Source organism: Schistosoma haematobium, chromosome 1, assembly GCF_000699445.3.
Source record: "Schistosoma haematobium chromosome 1, whole genome shotgun sequence".
NCBI classification, from domain to species: domain Eukaryota; kingdom Metazoa; phylum Platyhelminthes; class Trematoda; order Strigeidida; family Schistosomatidae; genus Schistosoma; species Schistosoma haematobium.
Genome location: NC_067196.1, coordinates 38,477,796 through 38,503,449, shown reverse-complemented (window position 1 = coordinate 38,503,449; position 25,654 = coordinate 38,477,796). Strand labels below are relative to the sequence as shown.

The 25,654-nt window shown below is 37.2% G+C and overlaps 1 protein-coding gene across 2 annotated transcripts; it reads right to left on the bottom strand.

Annotated features, from left to right (window-relative positions):
* Positions 1-306: 306 nt before the first annotated feature.
* Positions 307-25,070, bottom strand: MON1B_2 (Vacuolar fusion protein mon1b). 2 transcript variants are annotated; one of them, XM_051217925.1, is made up of 8 exons: positions 24,821-25,070; positions 21,157-21,407; positions 20,741-21,124; positions 17,459-17,683; positions 15,578-15,756; positions 14,386-14,500; positions 9,198-9,557; positions 307-6,151 (listed from the first exon to the last, which is right to left on the bottom strand). In XM_051217925.1, the coding sequence occupies exons 2-8, from the start codon at positions 21,313-21,315 to the stop codon at positions 6,008-6,010; spliced, it is 1,566 nt and encodes a 521-aa protein (XP_051073977.1). In that variant the 5' UTR covers positions 21,316-21,407; positions 24,821-25,070; the 3' UTR covers positions 307-6,007. The 2 variants fall into 2 exon arrangements, with proteins under 2 accessions (XP_051073977.1, XP_051073976.1); XM_051217926.1 differs by lacking the exons at positions 307-6,151; positions 9,198-9,557 and having other exon boundaries at positions 11,793-15,756; positions 17,459-17,753; positions 21,157-21,401.
* Positions 25,071-25,654: the final 584 nt, after the last annotated feature.

The window sequence follows — 25,654 nt, the reverse complement described above, 5'->3', positions numbered from 1 at the left end:
CATGTGTTTACTTAATAAGGATACTTTCACTAGACTGTCTGTTCTATTTATGCATTTCAAAAGGTATAAATCTATTTTTTCTTACAGTTTCTATGCAATCATACTAGAATACTTACACTAAATTAATTAGAACAATTGAGTAACCAGATAACATTTCTGTAAATCAGTTATTTTATTTGTCTCCTTCGATTTACCATATTTTGTGACCATAGCTTATAACTTGTAAATCATCAATTTATCTTAATATTTAATCTCTCATTACTTTCATTTACTTGTTTTACATCTTTATGTGTTCCGTATGTTAGTAAATCGGAGAGTAGAGTTTAAGCATAATAATGATTAGTAATATCTAGAGAAACTACTATATTATTTTAAGTAAACAAACTTTTTTGATGAAATTTATTTACAATTTCTTTAACATACCATATTGCGAACAAACTTGTCGAATATGATATAGATAGATAAAACAATCACAGTAAAAATATTAATAGAAAGTTAATATTAACCACGCGACTCTTTATTCCAAAGTTAAAATAAACATGACTAATAAAGAAAGTGACCCGTGGTGTCATTGAAGAAGGATTAGAGACAATGAAGCGATGAAAATTTTCTCTTCGACAACATCATTTACTAAAGCTGTACAATATTATTTTTAATTTAAGTGAAAAACAAAATAATCTATTGAAAAACAGAAGGGTTACCACATCATATCAAAGAAAAGTGTTCAATGATCAAAGATTTGGGGAAGAATAATACCATGAAATCAAATCTGTGAGAGATAATTGTCCACTTCTCGATTAGATCCTCATCAGGCTTTAATCTACTATACAGTAATATTTATAAGCATATAGGAAATTATCAAACCAATCAAGGCAGTTTATGACTCAGTGATAACAGTGGAATAGATTACATAAACAAACATAATAAGTAAAGAGTACAAATCAGTAGTATGATTATAAGTGTACTAGTTTTGACAAGAATAATAGAGACTTGTATCCATGTTTCATAATGGGAATTAGGTCACTGATTTTAAAAATATAGATGCTGAAATACCATTCACGAAAACAATGAGATTACTTAATAAGAAGTGTTCAGATAATTGGACAATGAAGCGTATATTTGGGGAAAAAATAGGTGGGAGGGGGTGAAGGAAAATAAACGAACCAAGAGTATGGGAAATAATAATAAATAGAATTAAATGATTTACGAAAGTATTCGTGGAGAAGGGTGAATACTGAGTTAAAAATTTGGAGAATATAACAAATGATTAAAACTAAGAAGATTAGAACATTTGAAGAATGAAAATTAGCTGCTAGGGTAATGTAAGAATGAAATCTTGCACGTATCTCCTTTACATACAGAGTTCAGCTTGGATGAATTGCTAATGTCTCTAAAGTGTACAAGTTATTAATTTGCCTTCTTTTCGGGCCAATACGTTTAACTCTATAGATGATTTCGAAAGACTTGTCGGATAGAGCCATGTGACCAAAGTTCGCATGATATTCCGTTATTGAACGATTGATGGTTTCACACTCGTCTTTCGAAAGCCATACAAGATAATGTTTGGAGATTTGTTTAGAAAGCGTTTGTTTTGTTAGCTCAGTGCAGCCGCCTCCAAAGGAGCAAGTAAACTTATAAATACATATTATTGTGGCCAATAAGGTATTTTACTTTTTACATATCCACGAATGATATGATAGGTGGAAAAAACAATGCGAAGCTTACCAGAATACAAGTTTTTCTCAAAGATTTCGTTGGACGGTTTTTCCAAAGCTCTATAGTAGTATCTCCCTTGAACTAAATGTTCATGAATAGGGTTCTCTCAGGAACTATAGGAGGTCTTAGATTTTAGTTTACCTTCACATGTTTCCCTCAACAAATGTCAATGGATGGCGACTTTTATGAATATTTGTTAAAGCTTGGCGTCGGTGTATACACTCCCTGTCTTCCCTTAAACTAAGAGATTAAAATCGCTTCATATCTTTCTTTCTACGAACCAATTCTTTCTTCTTGTACTATATCTCTATATGCAATCTTTCTCTTATATATTACTACCTTTGACCTAACCACTGCTATGAATCCGGTGTTCATCTTGTGCTGATGCGGTATGGCAACCTGGACCGATGCACATATGTGCCTGGTCCTACGATGTAGCTGACTGACTGACTTGGATAGTTCCTGATTTATCGTATCTTCAGAACATATTCGCCTACCCTTTGATAATAAGAATTGAATAAGGTTCCTTTCCTTGTTTAATGGCACCAAGTTCTGAGAATTTGTATATTGTTCATTTCAAGTTGGTTTTCGATATATCTATCTTTGTACTGTACCATCTAGTTTTTTTTCAGAAAGTAAAATTCTGAATTCAGCCTTGATTCCAATCTAAATTTAATTGATTTAGGACGACTAATGAACTAATTCAGGATGATATTGAGGGCACTATTAACATTGCAAGTCATGAAAGTGCCATCTATATATGCTTTGTATTAGTGAAGCTAACGGTCGTCGCTTGAGGTACTGTATTCGCAAAATAGGCCATGAAACAATGTTCTAGAAGAAAACGCAGTGTTAAACTCACAGCTACAATGAAGTTGACAAAGAATAGACACAGTTTATATCTCAACTCAGAAAAAATCGAATTTCTGATGTCTTGTGACTTGCATAAACCTATGTTTGGCAAACGCAATCACAACTTAATCGATTGACTTCGATCAGAACCGGGGAAAAGACAAACATGACTGCGCTTTAGTGCGTGGTGATCAATTAATATAAATGAATACCTTAAAGGAGATTAGTTGCCACTCAAATAGCTCAGTGGTAAATTCTCAGACTCTGAAACTGGGTAACGCATGTTCGAACATCACATAAAGTAATACGATTTACGATGCGCTTTTGTAACAGGTGCAAGCTATCTCAAGACTCGTGTCTAGTGCCTCCTATTGACTATCAACAACCACCTAGCATCAGAGTATAAGCTGTTTCTGAGCATTATGAGGCGATGTAAGTTTTTACACGTCTAAGACTCCAGAAAAATCCAAGTATTCAACTTTTATAACCTGTGTATATTGCTACTTAAGCCCATTTTCAATCAGCTAAACGGCCACTTGACTGTTAGTTCTTTGTAAGAGATGGTTGTTTGCTTCAATAGAAATTAAACTATTGAAGTTTAATTACTTCTACCGTCAACTAGATAGGAACTCAGTTATCTTTAATTAATTTCGTATCCAGATTACACCCCAGCGTGTTTTTACCAAAAGTAAGTAAGGTCATATACTCAGTGGTATATGATGCAAAATTTTAGTATTTGGGGACATGCCTTTTGAATTTACTAACTATTGTTGAAACCAAGTGAATAAATAAGATCAAAAGGAATACTTTTCTTGTAAATGCTTCTGGTTACATATTCTGTTTGTGAATTCTTACCTAAGGATATATCTACGTGTAAAATTGCGAAATTGAAAGCCATAATGTTTCTGAAATTACGGAACTTTTATAAAAAGCTGTAGAAGGCGAAGAATTAACAAATACTAGTAATGAGGCGTCCATTCACCAAAAGCCCTATAAGTTGACTACGTAAGGATAAAATTACAGCGCAGGGATATTATTAAGCAAAAATATAAACGAATTATGAGGACAAACAATCAGAAATCATGAGTTGTAAGTTGCTATTGAGCTAGCAAGTCGGGATTGATTGGCAACAACAGTCGATTCCCAAAACAACGTGACAATCACATAGTACTATCCCAGTCTTCTACACGCTTATCATTTTTAGTTACTTACAAAATCACAGTACTATTTAAAGATATATCGATCGAAAGTGTAAACATATTAAATGGTATAAGTGAGAACTTGCTATTTTTCTAATACAGCTTAGAAACATTCTCCACTAGTAATAAGTCATTATTGAGAGAATTTAATCGATCAGAATAAATTGTTAATTTACCGAGAATATGAGCTAACTATCACTAGTAAATGTAACTTTTTGATGGTATTATGAGTATTGATGTTTGTGATATTTTGGTACTGATGTATCTGTAACAGTTGGCATTATTATTATGTAACTTTTCCGAAGCTAGGACTACAATCTTTAAAACAGTGAAGATAATATAATATGAAGCATAATGTTCATCCTGTTTTTGTAATTCACAAACTAATCCTTAAAAACAGTAATAAACAGACAATCATAGCATTCTAATTCCAGACAACCTTAATAATCGTGTTGCAACAAAATGAACTTCAAGATTTGTCTATGTACTACATTCATGTTAAACATCTTATGAGTTTGATAAGAAATCGATTGTGTTTCTATTCACTTTATGGGATTGACAGTAAAAACTTTGAATTTTATGTAAGACATATTGATCAGATGTACATCTTGTAAGTTTAGAAGTGATATTATTTATTATTCGAAGTAATACAAAAAGATATAATTTTTTAATAGTGAAAGTTGATTTACTAAATGGAAGGTTTTAAGGGAGGTAGCAAGTAACAAAACATTAATGCAGAAAATTAAATATAGTAAGCAGAAAATATATCTCTAAGATGAGACACAATAACATGTGTGGATAGGTTATATACCTATGAAGTATGTTGAGTATATAGGCTGGCACACAAATATCAACGCATAAATTTCCATAGATGTTGATTAACTCGTTGGTACTAAAAAGAATCAGGGCGATGTAATGCACGTTAGCTAGTGCATCACATTTTTAATATTATTATTGGATTTAAAGGAAATCTGTTACGAACCATCTTTTGAATGTTTCTGATTAATTTTAAGCCTACCCTATGGTCTGAGTTTCTAGAGTTCAGTGTTATGATGAAACTTTACGTAAATTTCTGGTGTACTGTTAAGTTTTGTGATAATTATGATAGAACATGTTCTTTTTCTGACAGAACCCTTAATCTCAGTCCACACTTGTATACTGTATCATAATATTTAATTGTTTTCGTAAATTGTGAAACTATGATGATTAAATCTTTTGCATCAATTCAGTACTATATTTATTAGATTACAAAAATATGTACTAGGTAAATAAACTGTTGTTGTTATGATAATATAAAGCATATGACTATAGATATTAATTTCTACTCGAGATAAGAAAAGAATAATTGTTAAGTATTATTAGGAAGTTTTAACGACACCATTAATATTCAGTAAACATTCACTATTAAATTAGTGTTTAAATAGAATAAAACAAAGATAAAACTTAGGTTTTTAGTAATCAGTAAGTTAATGTGTGGATTAATGTTTCTAGCTTTTTAGAGCTGAAATGTCGTATTTGAAATTGAATGAAATCTAAATATCTTATTACAAGTTTCATTAAAGAGATTGTGAAAAACATTAAAATTAACTTGAAAATATTTTAATCCTAAGATCATTATAAAGTTTACTGATAAGTCTTAATATAAACTTAATATCAGTTAAGGGGTTGTGGAGATTGTTAAGTTTTTTTTTTGATTGAGATCATGAACCGATTAATGTTAGACCACCATTGAGAACCTAGAAGCACTGGACGGCCGTTTAGTGGATTGGTTGAGGTTAGACATTAACACCATTGGATGCCGGCTCAGTGGTCCAATAGGTTAAGCGTTCGCGCGCGAGACTGAAGGCCCTGGGTTGGAATCCCACAAGCGGGATCGTGGATGCGCACTGCTGAGGAGTCCCACAATAGGACAAAACGGTCGTTCAGTGCTTCCGAGTTTTCAATGGTGGTCTAACACCAATCAGTTCATGATCTCAATCAAAAAATAAACTTAATGATTTGTCAATCGATATTAAGCTAAACAATCTAATTACTCAGTGTAATATTTCAATTTAACTTATCAACTTAGAATTAATGTTGTAGAGCTTCTAAGTGCTTTCAGATGATGTAATCTTTTCAAATTAGTTTCAAATAAATATTTAATATATAACATTATTTTATAATTAAATGAACTAGATCATGATACATTTTTGATTGTAAAAAATGAATAAGTAGTATTGATAGGATAAATAAATAAAAAATTATGAAAATGTTGGACATGATAAAATAAAAAATTGTGTTTTCTTTGATTCAATCCATTTTAATAATTGTTTACGAATTTCACCTAATTCTGTTATTGTAATCATTGGTTCTAATGTGGCATATAATTCGAAATGAACCGTTTTCTATAGAAAAGAAATATAATTTTAAAAAAAAGTATGTGTAAATTTGAGATTTGTTTAACAATAGTTACATTATTCAATTTATTTTAATTATCTTAAGCATCTTCCATCTACCTCGTAGTTTTTTTTTTAAAAAAAATCATATTATTTCAACCACTTTGTTAATCAACAAACATCTAAGAAATATAACTTGAATAAGATGAAGCTATTTGTCATATTTAATTGCTATGATGGAATGAAAAGTCAAAATTAGATTGATTTATTCATTAGGATTTTTATTTAACATTAATTCCGTTTAATTCAAGTTGATAATTATTCAGTATAGGTTTTGTTTGTTTTGGCGGCCTATGCTCCATTGCGAGTAACAGGCGTAAATAAAAAAATGGTAAGTAAAACTTACTTACTTACGCCTGTTACTCTCAATGGAGCATAGGCCGCTGACCAGTATTCTCCAACCCACTCTGTCCTGGACCTTTCCTAGTTCCATCCAATTCTTGTTCATTTTCCTCATGTCTATCTTCATTTCCCGGCGTAATGTGTTCTTTGGTCTTCCTCTTTTCCTTTGGCCTTGAGGATTCCATGTGAGGGCTTGCCTTGTGACACAGTTGGGTGCTTTCCTCCATGTGTGTCCTATCCACTTCCAGCGCTTCTTCCTGATTTCTTCCTTCACTGGGATCTGGTTTGTTCTTTCCCACAGTAGGTTGGTGCTAATAGTGTCGGGCCAACAGATCCGAAGTATTTTGTGTACACAACTGTTAATAAACACCTGTATCTTCTGGATGATGGCTTTCGTAGTTCTCCAGGTTTCCACCCCAAACAGTAGAACTGTCTTGACATTTGTATTGAAAATTCTGACTTTTGTGTTGTTTGACAATTATTTTCAGTTCCAGATGGTCTTTAGTTGTAGATATGCTGCTCTTGCTTTTCCGATCCGCGCCTTTACATCTGCATCAGATCCACCGTGTTCATCAATGACGCTGCCCAGATATGTAAAGGTTTTTACATCGAGATTTAGATGGTGGTTGGAGGTAGTCAACAGGAAACCCTGGACCCGGGTTTCGTGCTACTTAGCACTCGTCAGCAAGGTGTACCTGTAATCTTGAGGGAACTGGTGCTCCCTGGAGGATTCAATCTCGCGTCACCCAGCTTCACAGTCAGAGACGTTACCACTGAGCTATCCGAGTCACCTAGACTGGTGGCCACATTGCAACACGATCGATAGCATTCGATCTGCACTAATAAGGACTAGACAAGCATGACATTGATCACCACCCAGTGATCAATCAATTGTGGTTTTTACATCTTCCAAATCTTCTCCGTCAATTGTGATTGGATTGGTGCATGCTATGTTGTAACGGAGAATCTTGCTTTTCCCTTTGTGTATATTGAGACCTAGTGCTTCTGAGGCTGCTGCTACACTGGTCGTCTTCTACTGCATTTGTTGTTGTGTGTGCGATAGAAGAGCCAGATCATCTGCGAAGTCTAGATCGTCCAGCTGCATCCTAAATGTCCACTGTATCCCGCGTTTCCCTTCAGATATTGACGTCTTTATGATCCAGTCGATCACCAGGAGAAAGAGAAAGGGTGAGAGTAAGCAACTTTGCCTGACTCTGGTCTTTACCTCGAACGAGTCTGTCAATTGTCCTCCATGCACGATTTTGCAGTTTAATCCATCATAGGAATTCCGTATGATATTGACTATCTTCTCAGGCACGCCGTAGCGTCGAAGAAGCTTCCATAGTGTTGTCCTATCCACGATATCAAATGCTTTTTCGTAGTCAATGAAGTTGATGTAGAGTGATGAATTCCATTCAATTGATTGTTCCACAATGATCCATAGAGTTGCGTTTTGGTCTGTACACGATCTATCCTTACGGAATCCAGCCTGTTGGTCTCGAAGTTGGACGTCTACGGAGTCCTTCATCCTGTTTAACAATACCCTGTTGAAGACTTTTCCCGGTATTGAGAGAAGAGTGATGCCCCTGTAGTTATCACAGTTGCTGAGATCGCTTTTCTTCGGTATTTCGACCAGAAGTCCTTCTTTCCAGTCTGTTGGTACTTCTTCCTCATCCCAAATCTTATCGAAGAGAATGTGGAGTATCCTTGCACTTGACGCTACGTCTGCCTTCAGTGCCTCTGCTGTAATGTTGTCTGGTCCTGCTGCTTTGACACTCTTGATTTGTCTCATGGCCATGCTGATTTCTTCAATTGTTGGTGGGCCAACATCGATTGGGCGGTCCGTGGATGCTACTTCGACGTTGGGTGGGTTCAGTGAGACTGGTCGGTTCAAGAGTTTTTTGAAGTGTTCTACCCACCTGTTTCGCTGTTCTTCAATGTTGGTGATTACTTCACCTTCCTTGCTTTTCACTGGTCGTTCTGGTTTACGATAATTTCCAGCGACTTTCTTTGTTGTGTCATACAATTGTCACATGTTTTCTTCTGTTGCAGCCTTTTCCGCCGTCATTGCCAAATCCTCCACATATTTATGTTTGTCGGTTGTGGTGCTCCTCTTCACTTGGTTGTTTGCTTCTGTGTATTCAGCTTGTGCCTTGACTTTCTCTGCTCTTGTTAGGCTGGCATTGATTGCTGCCTTCTTGTTCCTCCTGTCTTGAGTCATCCAGTGTATCAACAATTATCCATTCCTTGTGATGGTGCTTCTTGAGTAAGTAAAACACATACACTTTATTTGGTTCAGAGAGATAAACTTATCTTCTCACTCTCCAGTTTTTCTGTTGACTAGCTGGGCATGTGTATAGAAAGAATGTGTATATATCACGTATATGACAAATGTATTTAGTCGTCAACATAGCTTGTTCCTATACCTAATTTCTTTTTAAATAACTTATTTATTTAAATTTATAGGCTTTTTATAGATTCACAAATGATAACACTGCAAATCGTTAAATTAACACTTCATTAACAATTATATTAGGATGTAATTATTCAAAATAAAAGGATAAAGTAGATCAAATGTCAATCAATGACACTAAATCATCATCCTGTGAGTTCTATGTGTAAAACAAAAATAGCCTAAAACTATTAAACTAACCCAGCCAAAAAATAATTCGGTACTTGTCACTCTGTAAATGAATCTTGTTGGTATTGCAGAGGAATGTAGTCTCATATGAAGGCGTTTATACGATAACAAAACATTATGACGTAATTTATTTACAATATTATCATTAAGAAGTTTAGTTTTTCTCTCGGGATCCATTCCAACTGGAGATTCTTTAGATAATTCATAAGCGATAGCATATGGCACAGTCCATTCACTGGCAATATATTGGCCGACTGGAATCGATTTATATACAAAATGCCGTAAATTCTTAATGCCAGTATCAGAAATTTGTGGAAATTTTGAAGACATAATCGCAGATAAGTGGTCGCCATTATTTGTAGTATTTAATAGCTGGTAATAAAACGATAATAATAAACATAAAATCAGATATTTTTGATTTGACAAGCAACATAAAATGGTCAATTTACACTAACTTACTTACGCCTGTCACCTCTCGTAGAGGAGCATAGGCCAATCATCGAGATTCTGGTCTTGTTGTTCGTTGACAAACGTTATGAGTTTCATATGTTCTTCGACTGTAGGGATGTTGTCTTTGCTTTGCCAATCCTTACTTTCATATCTGCATCTGATCTTCCTTGTTCATCGATGATGCTGACCAGGTACGCGAAAGTGTCCTCCTCTTTCAACGTTTCTCCATCAAGTGTGATTAGGTTGGTGTTCCCCGTGTTGTAGTTGAGGATCTTGCTTTTTACATTGTGTATGTTGAGGCCTACTGATGCAGAGGCTGCTGCTACACTGGTTGTCTTCACCTGCATTTGTTCGTGTGCATGTGATAGAAGAACTAGGTCATCTGTGAAATCCAAATCGTCTAGCCGCATAAAAGCTGTCCACTGTATTCCAAGAAGTGGAGGTTTTGATAATCCAGTCGACCACTAGAAGGAAGAGAGAAGACAGACTTGTCTGACTCCGGTCCTCACTTGGAATACGTGTGTCAACTGTCCTCCATGTACCACTTTGCAGTGTATACTCATTCATTATGATAATGTTTCTCGCGGCCCAGAACCTCCTGACACGTTGAAGTTATTGCTTCTTTGATACCTTTTCAGTTGTACTCCATAGTAGTTTCTTTTTGAGTAGATCATGTAGGACTTGGAACCTGTTGTTGAAAGCTAACTTGAATTCGTTGAGTTTGTCATTATGTTGAAGGAAGGCTGTATTGAATCTTTGTAATGCTGTATGTCCAGCGCTTCTTTTGCTTCAGTTACATCTAATCAAGTATCAGGTGGTGATCTGAAGTTACGTCAGCTCCTCTCCTGGTTCTTAAGTCTTCCACTGACCTTCTGAATTTTTACTGACGCGAATATGACCTATCTGGTGTGATCTAGTGAGACCCATGTAACCTTTGTATGTGTTTGTGAGGGAATATTATGCTGCTTATAACCATTTTGTTCAGTGCACGTAAATTCGAAAATCTGTCACCATTTTCGTTCCCTTGTGCCAGTTCATGTTGTCCCATGATATATTCATACCCAGTGTTGCCCACTCAGACTTTGGAGTTTGGATCTTCCATCAAGATGGTTAGGTCCTTTCTTTGGTCACAGCCTCATAAAACTGATCCTTGTAATCTCCACTGCTCTTAATGGGTTTCACTTATTCCGATAACCGACAGGTTGTATCTTCTAGTTTCCGCAGCTAGTTGATTGGTCTTCCTGACTTCTCGCATTGTCCGGACATTCCATGTACCTATATTAATTGTTGATCTGGTTGTTAGAAGAGGCATCGGCCTCGTGACTTCAGAAGAATCTCAGCTTCCACCATGAGTCATATTTCTCTTAAATGAAGATCCTTTAACTCGGAGGGCAGAGTCTAAATGATTGAATTTGTTTTATCTGGTGAGCACCCCTTTAAGAAAGTTGTTTTTTACGGGTCATGGTTGTTGATCCTATGCCCAGCACTTTTCCTCAACCCGAGTTCGAGACCGACAATAACCCTAGAAGGGCTACAGGTAGAGTTATGAGGGAGCAGTATATACATAGTGACAGAAAAATAAAGGACTGGATAGCTATGTACGTGTTTATGAATTGGAAAACGGCAAACCAAAGCTACTTTGTGAGAGATGGTTGAGTAAAGATGATTACTCTGAATATAGACTTGACACTAAAGTTTCCGAAGCAATTATTATTCCTTTTTAGCTGAATTTATATATTAAAAAGAGTCAGGAAAATTCAATTAGAACGGTAATATATTATGGTCATTTCCAGAAAACAAAACACTGTCATTATGAGCTAGGTGGATGGTGTTTCAATGCAACTAAATCAAAATACTCCCTAAATAGAGTAACTTTCAATTCAGCTTTAGTTTAATACTAACCACCAAGGATTGAGAATAAACTAAAGACAACTTAACAACAAACATTTTTATAAGCTGCTACTCCCGATTACGGTTTCATTGAAATCTGTATGCAGTCAGTTACAACGTAGAACCTGTACGTATGTATATAAATTCAAGTTGCCCCCAAATGGTACGGCCGAGAGTGGGGAGAGTCCGCTCTCCCTCTCGAAATGTTCTCACATGGCCACGCGTATATAGCCTCTGCCAGGGAAGTCCGACTCACTGCCTTCTCGTGGCGGGGGTGTTGGTTACAAAATTGAGAAGACGAGAAGCGAACGTCCGGCGCTTTAACCGGGTTGGTGGACATGGAGAGTCCACCTAGGGGAGTTGGAAAACCCTGATTCCAAACCAATGGTGCACATGGGCTCCAGTATCCTGAAGGAACAAATGGCGTATGAACCGATCGTTGGTCACCGGCTACCATGGGACTGCTTCTCCTCATGATGCTCCACTGCCTTGTGGATCAGACCTTCAAGTCGAAGGTTCCGGGTGTGGCCCCCGAAGAAAACCACCTGCTTCGGTTTGGACAGCCGGGCAGTATGACAGCCCTCACACATATCAAATGAGATTTATGTGGCGCATATGTCTTTGGTGCCTCCTTGTACCAATATCTATGTGTTCAAATAAATAATAAATAAATCCAAGTTGCCATATCCAACCAGGAAGTTAGGACCTAATAACAGGGCTAAGTCCAATTGTCAGTAACTTCATTGATTGATGCCATGTTTTGGTTTGGCCATCCCTAGCTTCTTTCCAGCCTACTCCGGCACCAGAAAACATCGCCCGTCGAGGTAGGCGGTGGTTGGGCATACGTAACACATGTCCCAAACACATCCGTTGATGAGGATTCACTATGTCATCAATGGACTTCCCATCTTCACCTAATACTTTATTCCTAACCGAGGCATTGCTTTATAGACACTTATGATTGAATATCAGCAACCTACAGATATCCTCCATTCTTAATCGCCATGTTTCACATGCCATAAGCTCTGACTAGACCAGTAGTGTTCCAGTAGAAAGCCTGTACAAGGTGAATGTACTTGTTTGGTACGCTTTTCAACAACAGACATTGCCACAGGACCTCACGATTAACGGAATGGAACGTCACCTTATGGTCAAGAAATACAACTATAGTTGGACGTCGAAAATTATTTCTGTTCCAGAATTTGCCGAAGGATGAATATTTGGTCAATAAATTCATGTCCGGGTCTGAAACCAGTCTTGTTTTCTCGGGTTCACTCTTCACGCGCTCTAGTTAGAAGTCGACTTATTATTGAGGCTAATATTCTATACTATATCAGTGAAACTGATTCCTCTGTGATTATCACAAGAGGATTGTTGTCCTGTCCTTTCGAATTCTTACTGTTCCGTTTAGTCGGACAGCACACAAGCGACTGTCTATTGGAATCCAGTCTGATAGCCTGTTTTGCTTGAGAACTTAATGCTATACCTGGACCAGCGAGGTCACCGGAGTAGCAGTGGGGTCTTCAGATACCCAAACGGTAAATCGCGACGGTTCTTTATACTGACAAGATGATGTCAAATGAATGACTGTACTTGGACCGTATATGCGCGTTTCACAGAATACAACTATGGTGCGAGCTTTTAGAACCCCAGCTTAACAAGCTTGTGTTCTTATCTGACACAAGGTTCGAACACTGAAAATTTCCTCATGTAGTCTAGAGCATGGTTTCAGGGGACCAGTAATAACATTTCGTGGACTCAAATAATTAGCATTGGTGGCGCGTGATGATAAAAATAAATTAGAAGAGCTAGTAGTGGGGATGGTAGAATTATTAAGAGGAGAGGGAGGGACTCGATAGTCAGCAAGATGACCTGAGGTCCTGAGAGAGGGATGAGGGTGGTTGTCACTTCCAGATTGCTTCTTCTAGAAATACCTGAAAAATAAACTCATCTTAGCGACCTGGGAGTGTAAACACAGGGATCAAGGAACAACTGCTTGAGATCGGTAGCACATGGCCATTTTATGGTAGGTTTTTGATATATTAGCTCCTCATTTCAAAAGTCTTCCATCGAAGACGGAAATCCGAGGGTTAAGGTCACGAGTGACATATCGGGGTCGATCTTTTCTGGCCCCTTCCTTTTGTAGTCGAGGGAAATACCTTACTGCTGTCACAACCCATTACAGTCAACAGTACGACTACGCTTTCGGACTTTGAGTTGCTGCTTTCAGTGTTACTTCTCTCCAACCTACACGCCTAGTATGATAGAACCTAGGGGATATGTGTTCCAGCCAGTATAGCTTGGTTGAATCATCACGATAGGTAAGCTCCACCACTAAGTCAAGGTAGCAACTACGGTCGGAAAACTGTATTATTACTCATGTAGTGGGTTTTCAAGAATGAAATATACAGAAAGAGAAGGGTGTGTTACCAATATTATTCACAGTAGTTTTGATTTATTTACGATAGGTAATCCCACTAAACATTTGCTACTATGATATGATTACGAAGAAAGTAAAAAGCTGTTGTAATTTAGCGAAGAAATCAAAACAATAAAAGGTGCACACAAAAGTAAATTCATTTACAAGTTATCATCACGTTAAGTTAATTAAAAATAGAGGCAAATAAATATAAGCTTTAACATATTCATCTTTATAATAATGTTAACATCTCAGAGCATATAGGTGAACTGATAAAATTATTATTATTTTGATTGAGATCATGAACCGATTGATGTTATACCACCTTTGGAAACCTGGAAGCACAGGACGGCCGTTTCGTACTAGTATGGGACTCCTCCATGACTGGATTATGTAACAAATTACTCTTATACTTAGTTTAACATACATGAGGAAACTTACTGTGAATACTTTTTCGGTAATTGACTTGAGTGGATAAAATTTTTCACTATCAACAGTAAGTAAGACCATACATGTTGTATCATTAAGATAGGTAACACTGGCATATAGAAACCCGCTACAGTTAAGATAAAAACCACAAGGAAAGAAACTATATAAAGTACCAATAATTTAAAATCAATGCAGTAAAAGTTAGATAGTAATTTTGTATCGCGTATTGGTTGAAGTAACATATTATTGTATCCCGACCCATTAGTTTAGAGTTATTGTCCTCGACATGCAACCTAAAGATCTTGGGATTGAACTTTCTATAGAATCATGAGTGAGTATTGCTGAGAAGCTCCAACATAAGATGATGTGTCTATACCTCCTGGTTTTCAGTGACCTTTCGGCTGATATCGGTTCATGATGTGAAAAGGTGAAGAGAATGAGTAGTAAGAATATTTTGTGTATAGTTTTACAATATTATAAATTACCATGGACCCTTCATACAATGTAGTACGGACAGATAAAAATAAACATATTTATGTACATCTCTGCATAAACACATGGGTTCAGGTTGGTACATTTAGATTTTAAAAAATAATAAATCCATAAATCCATAAAAGCAATAACGGTTATAAAGGTAAAACGGGCGATAGATAATAAAAGAAACTTTGAGATTCAGAACGGTATACACAAAACATCTATCTGACAGACTTGCAAAATGTTACTAAGTGTATCCAAACACTGTTTTGTGGCATTTCTACGAATATACCCGGAATTCCGAATGGTTGCATCACCATTACTCTTCAAAAATCCCTATATTCAGTGATAACATGGGATGATACCATACGTAAATATGGCTTATCTTCAGCTACTTTCCAACTTAACCCTATTTCAACCAATATTATAGGTTGAAATAGAATATGCCATACCATGCAAAACACATAACTGGGACAATTCAGTCAGTACAGTTTCAAAACATCAGTTAATTTGCCGTAAATGTCTAGAACTTTGTACTTAACTTCAACATTGTTTACTTTGTGATCATAGTGAATCCAACGGAAATACAGGAATACTAAAAGCCTTCAAGCAAAAGATCATTCAAAGAAAACCAAAAACTAGATAAATTTTGATTTCATAAATTGAAAACAGAATATCGACTAATTCCCTCTGACTACTTTCATAACTGTATCATGATTTTTATACTTACTTAGCATCGAATTTAGGCAGACAGATCGGTAACCAATGAGACCGTGCCGATTTGAAAGACTGTGAACTTCCAATTAGATTTAGAAGTAAATGAATATCTGATGGGGAAAGTTGTTGGTTCTTCATGCGTACAATGCTAACAATATCGTCTTTGTGAAATAATATACCGAACACCAAACCCTAAAGTTTAGATCATGATAACAAAGTCAAATAAATTAACGTCGAATGACCCTTTTATGATAAGAGAGAATAATGTATGCTTGACTTCCCATATTAAACTTTCTGAAATATTTATTTACAATCAGGCTATCTAGAATGATTTTTAGCTTAGAAACTCCGAAATTATGCAGAAGTAATGCGTGAAATTGAACTCAATTAACGACAGGATTTAAACTAACAGACTTAAAATATTCATTTTAGGGGCTCTGGTAGGTGAACTAACAAAAATTAATTTCCCTTCAATAGTTGATAAGTTGAACTTCCAGTTTCAATGTGAACTGGAGAAAGCTATCGTATTACAGTAGCATACCATGGGAAAAAGAATAACACATAAAAGTTTGTCTTAAAAATTCGCAACTTACAATATTTTTAGTAACTTTAGTCTCTTTTACTCGAACTAACAACGATTTTGTAGAGAAGAACGTTAGTATTTTACTATAGTTTCTGTCTTCATTGTTTGATATTATTGGTTATATTACGGGTGGATCTTAATACGCAGAACAAAAGTATCTGATCAGTACCTACATCAATTAGACAATATGAAGTATGAGTTACTAATCCTCCGTTATGTGACTGACTCCACAGCAAATAAGAGTATTTTACAGCTGGTTTATGCTGAATTCCTGTGACAGTGTTTCAGTCACCCAAACAAGAAAACTCGACCCAGACTAACAGAACATAATGATCAGTGCCAGTAGGTATGACATGTGCCTTGTACATTCTAATTGCAAAGTACTTTTACAAGACTGTAATCACTCGTGGTAGCAAGTAGTCAGAAGTGGTTCAAAAGTTCTAATATTCCGGTCGCTGTGCAAATGCAAGGAGTAGCGAGAAAGATGAGATTAATTCATATGTAGTGAAAGCCATAGAGGCCTATGCCAATCTGGGCCATCTTAGCACCCTTGTGATGTTAATCTGAATGTAGAAGGTCGGATATATAATACGAAGTTGAGAGCAGTTTCGTTCTATGCTCTATGAGGGTGTCAAGTGGCTCTCTGTGTTCGATTGTCGTTGTCTTCGAAGTATTGCTAACATCCGGTGCCAACACCATGTTGGTAATAAGAGGGTTCAGCGACGCACGTTCGGGCACAACGACGATAATTTACTTGGTGTTACTATCTTAAAACACCGGTGGCTCAAACATATCTTACGAATGTCGTCCCAGACAATTCAACATTGTTGATTATTTGCTGACGCCAAGACTAGTTGAAAACAGTGGTGTTCGTCTCATGACACATTCCCGTGGTACGAAAGGGACCGTACACGACTAGCATCTCTCAGTCCTTCACAGCTCTGATTGATGTGCTGGAGATGGAGCAACCGTGGCTTAGGAGGTTGTCAGACATGGCTCACAACAGAAGCCATTGACCATCCAGCTATGATTTCCTTTTACTTTCTTCGTAAAAGGTGAGAGGAACATTTTTATCCTCAAGAATTCTTTTTGATTGCGTTTTTCTAATCAGGCTGTTTCTATTATTACTCGTATTCAGTTGTTGTTTTTTACCATACTCATTTCAGTTTTTCTAACTCTTTACAATCTAGTTTTCTCATTGTGTGGTGTGTATTTACTTTAGGGCATCTTTGTACCAATATTCATGTTTAGATAATAAATAAAACTTGCTTGAAAAATCAGCAAAGTATATATTTAACAAAACTAACTCACACGTAATTTGGCATTTTGACAAATAATCTGTGATATTGCAGCTCTGCTATTTTCTGGAAGTGGTGTACAGCTGATTGCATTCAAAAATACCCCAAAAGTCTCTTCTACGCGATTTATGATAGAGGATAAAAGTCGATTATCCCCAACAAGGAGTTTGCGTAAATCCAAATTAGCATGCCTTGTAAATTGTTTCTCCACTCTTTGCAAAGTTAATGAGCTTATTATCTAGAATTTTGACAAAACCATATAATAGCATTCAGATACCGACTTTATCGATTGATGGTGTGTAATTGCTCTACAAAAATTAATATAAACCAAACACACTTTATAGGTTTTGAAGACAACTTCCTTTTTATGATGATATTCAAATTGAAGCTATTCACATAACTTGATAGATCTTAACCTAGGATTAAGTGATTCTATCATTTTATACAATGCTGTGTTATCCTTTAAACCCTTACGGGCATAGATTTCAGACTAAAACTAATATCTTACTCTTCCCAAAAGAGGATACATTCCCTAGTCAGCTTACATTGTTAACTACAATAAATAAGGTACAGATATTTATAATAACAGATATTGATAGGAATATACTTGTATTTGACGGGCATTATATCTAAAACAGTCCAAAAGCATACGACATAATTGGAATTAGATAGTAATGAATGAATTATAGATCCTTTACGGTAAAGCACTATACTAAAAACGTTTATTCAATGGCGACGATCCTTCAGTTCGAAGTCATCTATAGGGTGAAAAAACTTCAAAAAGTACTTTTTCCATGTCTGCTAAGTTATTAGAGTTTTTGTGACCAACGAAGAATCCTAGACGATGTGTGTCATGAACTTTCCAACCTTATATCCAGATATGATCGCGATTTCTAAAATCTTAAATCCCATCTTCATTCAGTTAGCTTATTAGAAATTAGGAACCTAACCGTTAGCGAAACAATCTCAGTGAAAGATGGACATATTATTCATTCTCAATCCAGGAGATTGGATGGATGGGCAGAACACTTTAGGGATCAGTTCAACTGGCCTACAGCCACACTTCAGTTTCCCACGATCTCCAGTCAACCTGAATGGCAAGTTAACGTAGGCCCTCCGACTCTTTACGAAGTTGAAAAAGCTATAGGAAATGTGAAGCGAGGGAGAGCAGCAGGCCCTGACAGGTTTACTCCTGAAATTTTTAAGGATGGTGGTCCAGTATTAGCAGTGAGATTGACTGAGGTCTTAGGTAGAATTTGGGAACTGGACGTAATCCCATCTGACTGGTCTCAACCACTGATTGTGTCAGTCTATAAGAAAGGACAAAAGTCCTCTTGTGACAATCATAGAGGAACCAGTTTGACTAATATAGTGTCTAAAATATTAGCTTCAACAATACTTCGACGCCTAATCAAAGCTCGTGAAGAACAGACTAAAGAAAATCAGGCTGGTTTTCGACCTGGACGTGGTTGTATAGACCACATATTCACACTACGTCAGGTTCTAGAACACAGACACACATTCAGACGCCCCATAATGGTAGTATTTCTCGACCTTAAGGCGGCATTCGACTCTGTTGATCGTAAGGTTCTATGGCAGTGTTTGTCACTGAAAGGAGTACCAAAGATGTACATTAGCCTTATAAAGGCTCTCTACTCGAACACAACTGGTAGAGTGAGAGCTTATGGCGAACTGTCATCAGAATTGATTATCTCAAGTGGTGTTCGTCAGGGCTGTCCACTCTCTCCATTCTTGTTCAACTTTGTCGTCGACGTACTTTTAGAGACAACACTTTCCTCATCTAAATTTACAGGGGTTGAACTTCTACCGGGAGGTTCACTTGTTGACTTAGAATATGCTGATGACATAGTTTTATTTAGTGGAGACGCTGACAAAATGCAGTCTTCTGACCACTCTAAGCAACAATGCAGGCATATTCGGGATGTGATTCTCCCTCTTGAAATGCAAAATGTTTCTTCAGGATTTGGTTGCATTGACACCCGAACTAATGATAGGGAGTGAAGTAATTGAGCGTGTCGATCGCTTCACGTATCTTGCAAGTTTCATCAGCCCTTGTGGTCTGGTGTGTGACGAAATCTGAGCACGGATACAGAATGTTCGACTAGCTTTTGCCAACTTGCGTCATTTATGGCGTAGGCGAGATATCCGTCTATCAACCAAAGGACATGTTTTCTGCGCAGCAGTTCGTTCCGTCCTACTTTATGGCAGTGAAAAATGGCCGGTGAGAGTAGAGGATATTCGTAGGTTACTAGTATTCGATCACAGGTGTCTTCGAAACATTGCTCGAATATCCTGGGACCATCGAGTAAGTAACACAGTTGTTAGGAAACGGGTACTAGGTAAGGATGGCAAATCAATTGATGACGTAGTGAAACTTCATCAGTTGAGATGGCTGGGACACGTGTTACGTATGCCCAACGACCGACTACCTCGACGTTCTATGTTCATTGGTATAGGAGTAGTTTGGAAGAAAGCTACTTTACTTTTACTTACACCTGTTACTCCTCGTGAAGGAGCATAGAGGCGGCCAAACCAAAACATGGCACAAGTCCATGAAGTCACTGACAAGTGGACCGAGTCATGTTGATAGGTGTAGACAACCTGGTTGGGGACCGCGAGATGATAGCAACCGATGGTTAGAGACCCTGAATGACATGACTCAAAATCGTTTGCAATGGCACAGGTGCATTCACTATTTGTGTTCTGCCAAATTCTAATCTTCTGAATTCTTCGTGTCCCTTTTTTCTCTTTCCAAATTTATTTCACTGGATTATACTCTTTGGATAATATCTCCAAACACTAATTTTCCTGATTACTGCTTATACTCTTGCTACCTCTACCACTACGGGATTTGAATCGACAACTGCATCTCTGTGCTAAGGTGGTGTGGCAACTCGAACTGATGTACGTACGTACGTACGTACGAAGTTCTACGTTGTTACTGAGTGACTGACTAACACAGAAATAGTTGAGTTGTACCTAAGATCTTTTCCAAATAGACACTGGGGTAAATCTTTATTTGACATATAGCACGACCGATTAAGGGTCTTGATTAAATTATTTTGTCCAGCTATCCAAATAAGTGGTGACCACATCTAAACCGCAAAATATCACCCGATGATTAGAACTAGGAGTTTTCTCCTCAGATAAGATCCAGTGCGAATGGTCGAAATTGGTTATATTTTAAAATCTACTCCACAAGTACAACATTTTTAACAAGTGGGACTTTTATGAAGTGAAAAATTAGTGCAAAATAAAAGGCAACATAACAAACCTGGTTATATACATATTCGAGGCAGGTTAGCAGATGTGGAGTGGGTTCAGAAACTGGACTAAATGCCACTAATATAAGATGCGACCGAGAAACGAACAAGAACTTTTTGTCAGTTGTATTGATTAACTGAAGCTCATCTCCAGAATTCGCAACGAAGGAAACAAGAGCTTGCATGACGCTCATTACGGAGGACAGATCACTTTCATTTCCATACCGTGAATATATGGGTTTTCCAGCCTCGCTAAGAACAAAAACGTGCAGCAAGTCATTTGTCCAGCAAGGATCTTCCGGAGTTGAACAAGTAGCCTGCTTAGTTGAAGATTTTGTATTGCTGCTATCCTCACTAAGTAGACTTTCTGATGATTGCGCAACATTTTCAACAACCTACGCTAATGCTTTACAGAAAACTTAACTACTTTAAGTTGAGTTGATTTCAGTGATTCGGATTCTTTCAGTATACGATCAACTGCTCCAGTGGTCATAAGTGCATCATTATCAATAAACGGTTCCGCATCAGACTCTGCACTACACGTCATATCTACTTCGCTTTTACTGGAACATACATCTTCATCCATTGTATATGAAGGCACACAAATGTAGACAACAACGAAGATAATCAACCAGTAGTTGGAAATGCTTTGGTTAAGATGAAGGATGAAATCTATAACTTGAAAATAACAAGTAATCATTATTTTTAAGTGTTGGATATAACTGGTTTTCCTGACCATATTATTAAAGCAAAATAAATTAACTCCACAAAATAAGGTTAATGCAGAACAAATCGATTAGATGCATTTTACCAGTCGTTTATGTGCTTTTAGCCTAAAAGGTTCAACTAATATTATTAGTATTAGTATTAGCATTCAAACGCATAATATTTCGGACAACTAGGCACTTAAAATAGAATGAGTCACACAAAATATGGGGATAACACTGTGAGGAGGAAATAGTACACTCGATGAGAAGCAGGTTAAGGAAATAATTGAACAAGATCAGAACGTAATAGGAGATATAGTTCAGTTAACAATGCAAACGGGAAAATTTTATTTCAGCTAAGTGAATTGCTTCCATTTTCCCTTTTTCAACTAGGAAACTCGCTCGAGAAAAATCTATTTCTTTACTCTCTTCACACACGTTGACGGATTGAAGCCTAGATATAAAATGATTAATTTAACAACCAGTTGAACGACTGTTTACGAACAGCACATTTGACAGATATTGTGGTGCTGTTTGGGAACTTGTTTGGGTATTCAGTGAGGACTTGTTGGTAGCAGATGGAATGAAAGGGACTGTCTATTGCAGATTACAACCTATTTCTGATGATTAACAACTTTCAAAACAGCTATCACCAATGAGATTCCTATAGTCTTCTTTCTGTAACGTAAGACTGAATTCACAATAATATTTTTATTGACTATTAATGACGCGGACGTGAACAAGGCTGTCATTCTTTCGAAGCACCTTTTTGACTACTGATTATACATAGGTATATGCTACGCTCATCTTGAACTTTACTGGTTAATACACTCATCATCATAAACGGATCAACATCAGCAAACCAGATGTATCTATCACTGGAAAAAAGTATCAAGTCGAGATTGTTTACAAGTTAACTGTAGTTCACTGAGAGATGTACATGAACATTGATTGTACTTACAACACAACACAAATATGACGAGGCAAACCATTTATGAGTTTTACCTGCCTTTAAACATTGGATTTACCAAGCTGCCAACGAATTTTTGATGTGTGTCAGTCTACCCTGGTGGATCCCAAGTAAGACGCCACACAGCCTCAAATGCCCTGGTATGGCCGAGAGTCCGCTCTCCCTCTCGAAATGCTCTCACATGGCTACGTGTGTATAGCCTCTGCCAGGGAAGTTCGACTCACTGCCTTCTCGTGGCGGGGGTGTTGTTTACAGAATCGAGAGGACGAAAAGCGAACGTTCGATGCTTTAACTGGGTTTGTGGACACGGGGGATTCATTCAGGGGAGTTGGGAAACCTTGATTCCAAGCCAACGGTGCACATTGGCTCCAGTATACTGAGGGGACAAATGGCGTGTGAACCAATTATTGGTCACCGGCTACCATGGGACTGCATCTACTAACGTTGCTCTTTTGACTTGTGGATCAAACCTTAAGGTCGAAGGTTCCGGGTGTGGCCCCCTAAGAAAACCACCTGCTTCGGTTTTGGCACCCGGGCAGTATCACAGGCCTCACACAAATCTAATGTGGCGCATATGTATCTGGTGCCCCCTTGTACCAATATCCATGTGTTCAAATAAATAATAAATAAATAAATAGAGACGCTACACAGAATCTTACAAATCTTGTACAAGAACTATCGGACCTTGTTGCCACAGATCAGAAGTCGAATCAGATAGCTAATGACAGCTAATTTAACACATCCAAGAAAATAATTGCGAAAAGGGTAGTGTAAATGGAAGGATCCTTGAAGCGGGCGTTATTTACCTTTTTGCATTCCTCCTAAATGGCTGATCGTCGCTAGAGTTCCCGACGGGTTTTTGGAGGATATTGTCCTACTATACAGTGACAGACAGCCCAAATTGCACTTAATTAGTCAGAAATTAGTACCTATAAGTAGGAAATGTGTTTTTCAAGTAGAAAACCAATTGGAGGTTGTAAATCTTCATCAATTGAGATAGTTAGTATGTACTATGTACGCCAAACTATCACCTATCTTGGTGGATGGTGTCTGTTGGTGTAGTATCTTGGAAACAGCCGGGGAGAACCGAACCAAGACATGGGATCACTGCATAAGGTCATGAGCTGTTGGCAGACACAGACTGTACGGTTGAGTTCCAAGTGATAACCGCGATCAGTGATTGGAGATTTCAGGTGATGGGGCTTGGAATCATTGAAAACGGCACAGACGCATTCTCTCTTAGTCTTTCCACCTTACATTCTTGTATTCGTGCATGTCCTTACGAAGCATACTCTAAATGTTTAGTGTTTTTTTATTATCATAGGTAGTGCATCATTTTGACCTCTGCAACTTATCTAGGAAAATTTCTTCGTGCTAATGTGGTATGGAAACTTGAGTTAACGCACATGTTTCATGCTCTACGCTGACGTCCGTTTATTTGTCAGCATTTTTAAACTTAGAAGTATTTTTTCGAGACGGGTAGGATCCCATACTTTAACTCAATTTTTGCTGTAAGCCGTCGAAATTGATTGCGAGAGATTGAAGACGTTTATGTATAAGACATTCCCTAAGAGTGTGTATACATGTCATGCAACTCACTGACTTCAAACGTTGTCCGATATGGTTTGAGAAACGGATGTTAGTGACGATTCTGTTGGGTTTTACATGAAATTCTTCAAAAAAAAGCAAAGCGCACTGTTTTAAACCAACAAGATCTATTGTAGTGTGCTTTCTTTATTTGCTTATATTTTAGTGAACACTGTACCTCCTCATTCATTAATTGAATATGTGATTATTTATTCCACTTGCTCACAGAATTATGATTTCACTTTATATTGTGCTGACGTGGAATGGGTCAAATAAACTGTCCATTCCGCCTAATGAAGTGAGTGATTATTAGCTTTATTTATATCAAGTGTGAAATTCATCTTTTATGTAAATTTTCGAAAAGATATTTATAAAATTTTGAGGTGAGACTATAATTTACGGGCGAACAAATGAGATAAAAGACAACAGCTCTTGGACTCCATTTAGTGATGGAACCCATATCAATTTAAATGCATCGATGTATTATCTATGTTGAAGCCGTTCAATATTTATACCTATTGCTTCTTCAGAACAAGTAGTTCCATGACTGGACACCTTTTGCCGGCTACAGGATCTTTAAGAAACATATATATATATAACTGTGTAAAGAGAATGGTCATAAGCCATCCTGACCAAGCTTTGCATGTGAAGCTTATTCTACGTATATTTCACAAATAGTATGAGATGATAAAAATCTAAAAAGGTCGGTAATTTGTGCACTACCAAGTTAATAACCATTTGGTCTGTAGAACACAAACTCCTGGGAAATAAGTGTTATGCAACAAATAAGTAAGCCTCAAATGTGACTGAGTAACATTCGAACTTACAGTTACGAATTCTAAAAACCTACAGCTGATTGGTTTCGCAGATGTCCATTATGTACGTTGCGCACTACTTATAAAGAGCGCCCTGTTTGTCATTCCCCCTCTATAATGCAATGGCTATGCAAAGTGTCAGGATAACACATATCTGCTTATTTTTTATTATTTCATGAATTATTCTCTTGATAGTTTCAAATTTATAATTGCAGATTCGGTCTGAGCTGGCTTGTCGTTGAAAAGTATGTGTTGTGTAGCGTGCTTACTGGTGATCTGGTGCGTTTACGTGACCAGTCACATTCATCTAGGTCATTTCAGTAAAACTAGTGCAGTTTGCATTAAATGCCAAAGACTCACAGAAATACTGATTTAAGGTATTTGTATACCGCTACAGCCATCTTAAATAAATTTTAAAAATATGAGGATAAGAATTCATATTTTGATGATAAACACTTTCTAGACCATTTTAGTTAAAAAGCCAACAGCATTCTGTGAAATGACTTAACCAGTATCACCGTTGTGAAGATCACCAATGTTATTGGGATATGTGCATACTGTGCGTACTACCTAACTCCGCCTGTAGCTCTTCTAGAGTTATTGCCGGTCCCAAGCCCGGGTAAAGGAGGAGGGTTGGGCATGGGGTTAGCGTCCCCATCCCGTAGAAAACTAACTCGCTAAAAAAACGCTTACCAGAAAAAATAATTCAAACCATTTTAACTCTGCCCTGAGAGTTAGAAGGTCTTCATTTAGAAGAATTATGACGCTTCATGGTGAAAGCCGAATTCCTTCGGAAGCCACGAGGCCGATGCCCCTTCTAACAACCAGAGCAAAAATTTTTATAGG

What these genes read in the sequence shown, in the direction of transcription:
- MON1B_2 (XM_051217925.1), bottom strand. Translation starts at nt 21,315, where the DNA reads ATGGATGAAGATGTATGTTCCAGTAAAAGCGAAGTAGATATGACGTGT. An exon ending in TGAAATCAACTCAACTTAAA is followed by an intron (nt 21,125 to 21,156) that starts GTAGTTAAGTTT and finishes GCATTAGCGTAG; the next exon opens with GTTGTTGAAAATGTTGCGCA. An exon ending in GTCAAAATGCCAAATTACGT is followed by an intron (nt 15,757 to 17,458) that starts GTGAGTTAGTTT and finishes TCTAAACTTTAG; the next exon opens with GGTTTGGTGTTCGGTATATT.